Source organism: Vulpes vulpes, chromosome 5 (genome assembly GCF_048418805.1).
Source record: "Vulpes vulpes isolate BD-2025 chromosome 5, VulVul3, whole genome shotgun sequence".
In the NCBI taxonomy this organism is placed as follows: domain Eukaryota; kingdom Metazoa; phylum Chordata; class Mammalia; order Carnivora; family Canidae; genus Vulpes; species Vulpes vulpes.
The window spans coordinates 112226551-112231698 of NC_132784.1; the positions used below are offsets into that span (position 1 = coordinate 112226551).

At 61.0% G+C, this 5148-nt stretch overlaps 1 protein-coding gene across 3 annotated transcripts; it reads right to left on the reverse strand.

Moving 5' to 3' along the window:
* Positions 1-385: 385 nt before the first annotated feature.
* Positions 386-4920, reverse strand: FCRLB (Fc receptor like B). Of its 3 annotated transcripts, none has more exons than XM_072757392.1 (6): positions 4890-4920; positions 4573-4593; positions 3998-4252; positions 2220-2486; positions 1379-1549; positions 386-957 (listed from the first exon to the last, which is right to left on the reverse strand). In XM_072757392.1, the coding sequence occupies exons 1-6, from the start codon at positions 4918-4920 to the stop codon at positions 746-748; spliced, it is 957 nt and encodes a 318-aa protein (XP_072613493.1). In that variant the 3' UTR covers positions 386-745. The 3 variants fall into 3 exon arrangements, with proteins under 3 accessions (XP_072613493.1, XP_072613492.1, XP_072613494.1); XM_072757391.1 differs by having other exon boundaries at positions 386-982; positions 1404-1682; XM_072757393.1 differs by lacking the exon at positions 4573-4593.
* Between the last annotated feature and the right edge of the window lie 228 nt (positions 4921-5148).

The following is a 5148-nucleotide window of genomic DNA, read 5'->3' on the forward strand; positions in this document are numbered from 1 at the left end:
AATATACTTTTTAAATGTTTTTATTTATTTATTTATTTGAGAGAAAGAGAGAGTGCATTGTGGGGGAAGCAAACTGCCTCCCTGTGGGGCTCTATCCCAGGACCCTGAGATCATGAGCCAACCCAAAGGCAGATGCTTAACTGAATGAGCCACCCAGAGGCCCCTGAAAGTCTTTTTTAAAAATTAACATTAAATCCATTATGAATAGTTACAACTTGACCCTCAAAGATTCCAAAGGGTTCATTACCTCAATGACCTTAAACACCCCGATATTGCCTGTGCTGAAATGTGTACCGGGTGGGCACCTCTGAAAAGCTAAGGGTGCCTAAATAAACTTGCCAACAGAAACCTCCAAACCTCCAGGTAGGAAGTGACAGAGGGGAGTCCTGGGAGGGGAGGAGAACCGAGGACAGGCCTGGCCCTACGGATGCTCCAGGGAGCCCGGGGACACGGAGACCCGCCCACACCAAGGCCGCCAAAGGCGCGGAGCGGAGAGGTCTGGCCAGGTCCCCGCGGGTGGGAAGCCGGGAGACGCAGGGGGGAGCGGGGGGGGGGGCGCCCCGGCCTCAGCTCTCCTCCGCGGTGGTCTCGGGGGCTCCCGGGCTCGCAGCGAAGCGGGGGGCGGGGGTCTGGAGCGTTGCCCTGGGCTCTGGGAAGGCCGGCGGCTCCTTCAATTCCAGGACCACGCGGCTCAGAAGGCCCTTGAGCAGCTGCATTTCTTGCAGCAGAAGGTCCACGTCGGGTTTCAGGGCTCCAGCGGGCGGTTCCGAGGGCGCCGGCGGGGCGCAGGCTGGTGGCCCCGCCGTGGGGGCTCTGCCCGCGGGGCCCTGCAGCCCCGGCGACGTGGCGTTGGGGACGGAGGTGACCGACGGGGCGGATCTGGACACCGGGGGCTTCCTGAAGGACAGCGGCTGGCCGCCCGGCGCCAACGCTGCGGCCCGGGGAGCCTGGGCGGTGCTGGACGCCGAGGGCAGCGCGGACCCTGCGGGCGCAGCACAGCGGGACCCACGGCCGCACTCACTCTCCCACCCTGCGGCGCCCGCGGGCGAGGGCGGTAGGGGCGGGAGTGGAGCGCGGGGAAGGCGCGGGAGGACCCCCGGTGGACCGGTGGAGAGGAGAGGAGGGAAGGGAGGAGGGAGGAGGGTGAGAGGTCGGAGGGGAGGGGAGGAGAGAAGGGAGGAGGGAGGAGGGGATGGGGAGGGAAGAGGGAGGATGGAGGAGGAGACGGGGTGGCGAGGAGAGAGGGGAAGGGAGGAGGGAGAGGGAGGAGGGAGGGGAGGGGGGAGGAGACGGTGAGCGGGAGGGCCGCGTGGCGCGAGGGAGAAGGGTGCGGAGGCGCGGGCGGGGCGGCCCGCGGGGGGTGGCAGGGGTGGGGGGCGTCCGGGGAGGGTGCGCTCACTCACCGCGCCCCGCGAGCTGCAGCCAAGGGCTGCGTTTCCGGACGCTCCGCGTGGCGGTCGCGGCCTCGCACCAGTAGGACTCGAGCTCGTCGACCTCGGGCTCGGGGACCGTGTACTCGGCGCCCCAGTCGAAGCGGCGCACGGGGCGACTGTACTTGTAGAAGGCGAACTGCAGCGGCGTGTCGCGCCTGTGCGGGTGCAGGCGGGTCTCGCAGCGCACGGCCACCCCGCCGCGGGCCTCCGCCCGGCCGGTCACCGTCAACACCGGCGCGGGGAACAGCTCTGCGGAGAGGGGCGCCGGGCGCTCAGGGTGCGCCGTGGGCCGGCGCGGGGGACCCGCGTGTTCCCTCGAGGGACCCCGCGGCCCAGGGCACCGAGAGGGGGCGGGGGGGAGGGAGGGAGCCTGCGAGGACGGGGAGCGCTTGCCAAGGGGGAGGGGGGAGCGGGCCCGAAGCTTCCCGTCCCATCCCGCGGGACACCCAGTTCGGGGCCCCCGGCCTGGAGGGGGGGTGCGCTCCGAGCGGCCCCCCCGCCCCCCCCAGGGACCCCTACCGCTGCCCCGCCCTCCGGCTGGGGCTTGGACACCGCCGCCGGCTCTAGGGCCCCCACACCCGGAGTAGGAGCCGCAGCTGCGCGGGAGGGAAGGGACCCTCGTCCCACGCAGGCTGCGCATCAGGGGCGCCTTCCCGGCGGAGGAGAGGCGAGAGCGCGCGTGGACTAGGGGAGAAATGCGCCTCCGGCCTCCCTGCCCGGCCGGGCTCCCGCTGCAGAAGTGCCCAGGGCTCGTCTGCCCCGTCCCGGGCCGCAGGGGTCGCCCACCTTGCACGGTCACGGCCACCTTGGCGGAGAACATGGGCGCGCTCTCCACCGGGATGCGCATGGTGCCGGAGCACTGGTAGCGCCCGCTGTCGCCCGCGCGCGCCTGCGGCACCGTGTAGTTGGCGCTCGCGTGGAAGTAGCGCACCGCCCGGCCCTCGTGGTAGTAGTGCAGCTTGTAGACCGGCTTGTCGTACCAGCCGCGGCAGCGCAGGACCAGCGGCTCGCCCTCGAACACCGCAGCGTAGGGCACTTGCAGGATCAGCCAGTCTAGACAGTCACCACGGCAGGCCTGACTCCAGGAGAAGCCCAGGCCTGGGGGTCCCAGCCTTCTCCCCCTTCCTGCACAGTGGCTCCCCCCCCCTCCTGGCTGCAGGCGGCCCAGGAGGCGCAGAGCTGGATGCCTTGCCAGGTGAGGGGGAGGTAAAGCAACCCCCCCCACCCCCCCCCACCCCGTGATTCAGTAAGGATGAGGAAGGCAAAGATGCCTGGTTCTCGGCTGGCTCCAGCCTCATCACAGAGTATCGGCCATCAGAATGGCCTTACACTGCTCAGGATGCCTTCCTCACCTGGCCCCTATTTACTTTTCCAGCACCATCTCAGTATTGTCACCTGCCCAGTGTCTCCCTCACTGTCCCCACCTCCCACTCCTAATGCCGGCTAGGTCCAGCCACACCCAATATACCTGTTGGAAGCACTGGACCTGCTGTGAGGCCAGGGCCTTTGCATCTGTCAATAAGACCCCCCCCCCAAGACACACACGCCCACCTGTTTTACTTGAGGCCTACTTGTCCTGTAGATCTAGCCTTCGACCTTTTCTCCTCCAGAAAGCTCCCCCAACCCAGCACAGCTAACCCTTGTATAACCCTAACATGTTCCAGATGCCATTTTTAGGAATTTCACTTTGAGAAAGAATTCTGCAAGTAACAGCCACAATCAGTTTGCTATTCTATTCCACAAATGGTAACCACCTCCTCTCATGGCCAGTATCTTATCTGTACTATCAGTTTCCAAACAAGAAACCACAGAGTATGCACATGAAATGTGTGTAAATGCTAAGTGATGATCTTTGAGTTCTGAATACAAATTGTGGCCTATCAGGCTGAGATGATATAATATTCCCTACAAAGTAGCTAATCCGGGAAGCTAAAGAACAAATTACTGCTATTTTCTTATCCTGCTTTGAAATCCTTTAAGTAACCCCAAGAAGTCAGCTTCTGAATTGACGCCTATGTACACGTGTATGCCTGCAGTAAACTTTTAAGTGCTTTGTTCAATTGTTGCTCTCTTTTTTCCTTAACAATATGTCATAATTCGTTTTTCATCCTCACAACGGCCAAAGACAGATAAATCATTGTCCCTATGTGGCTGCTGGAAAGCGCAGAGAAGCATCTTGCTGTTCATTCAGGAGTGATTCTCCCAGCTGCACCCAGTCTACACAGGGACCTTCACTCCCCACCCCTTTGCTCTGCCCTTTCCATCCCTGACCCCTCCCCCATGGCTCCCCATCCAGTATCCCAGGTCCTGAGCTAGTCTCATAAATAAGTACAAACGTTTATTTGCCTCCCTCTATGGCAGAGGGGCAAGGGGACTTCTGGGGCCAGGCAAGCCTCATGGTGTCTCTCACATAGAGTGCCATGCACGGCCCTGCCTGCTGCAGAGACTCAAGATAATCCCCATTTCCCACCCCAGTGGGAGTGGCCCAGTGTTGTCTCCCATTGGGGGGCCAATATGGCCAGAGGAGATGCTTGGAGCCCCTGCCCCCATGTTCAAGCACTCACCGTTGGAAACAGAGAGGTGGATGGGGTCACTGACAGGTGCTCCCCGTGTCTGGCATCGATACACCCCTGGCGTCTGCACCTCGATGCTCTTCTTGTGAGAGGGCAGAAGTAGGTGGCCCAGGTACCAGAGAGTGCTAATGGGCCGGAGCTCCAAGAGCAGTGGGTGGTACCCATCACATCGCAGGGTCACCCGCTCCCCCTTGAAGATTGTGGTCCAGGGTGGGTGTAGAGACAATATGGGCTTCTCCAGAGTAGCTGGGGTGGGGGGCGTGTAAGAGGGGGCAATGCGGGGAAGAGAATCAAGATGAGGTGCCCAAGATGTGGTCTGGGGTGGGCCACTCTGAGAAAACCCCAGCTTCCAGGATCCGGCCCACATTGCTAAACCATCCCCGTGGCAGGAGACACCACACGGTACTACTATCCACCGGTACCCATTTCGAGGTGCATAGAGGCAAACTGGGGTCACAGGGATTGAGAAGACATGAGCCAGGAAGTGGGGAGTATCCAAGCAGGTCACCCAGGGGGGTTGGTGTGGAAATTGTCGGAAATTGGGTTGAGGGATGGGGGAGACTCACCAGCTTGCCCGCTGCTTGGAACTGCAGAATGAGAATTGAAGCAGAAGAATGTTGGGGATGAGAGGAAAGTAAGGGACCTTTGACCATAGGAAAAGCTCTGGGAGTCTCAAGACCTGTTTTTCTTTTGCCTTTACTTTTCCTGGCTCTGAGAAAGCCCCCTTCTCTTGATCCTCGAAAAATAGATAATGAACTGCTGTTTGGAAATGAGGAATGTTCCCCAACGCGTGCAATGCACAAAACACATGCACACACAGCCTGGGCCACACTCACCCCACAGCCCAAGTCCTTTTGCCGCTGTCCATGCACTGAGGACTCACCCAGGAGCAGAAGGGCTGTCAGTGGCCACATGCTGGCCCGGCCCGCAGCAGCTGCAGCACGACGTCTGCAATAAATGTTTAAGTGCTTTGTTCAACTGCTGCTCTCTTTTTCCCTTAGCAACGTGTCGTAATTCATTTTTCATCCTCACAACAACCAAAGAGACCGATACAATTATTGTCTATGTTACTGCTGTCTATGTTACTGCTGGAAATGCTGACCGGTGTCGACTCCTGAGCCCTGGAAGACATTGCTGCTTCT

Bases quoted from the DNA above. Each gene is read 5' to 3' on its own strand.
- FCRLB (XM_072757391.1), bottom strand. From the start codon at position 4,920: ATGTGGCCACTGACAGCCCTTCTGCTCCTGG. The intron at 4,253-4,572 runs GTGAGTCTCCCC...CCCCCACCCCAG, and splicing joins TCCAAGCAGCGGGCAAGCTG to CTACTCTGGAGAAGCCCATA. The intron at 1,683-2,219 runs GTGGGCGACCCC...CCCTCTCCGCAG, and splicing joins GGTGGCCGTGACCGTGCAAG to AGCTGTTCCCCGCGCCGGTG.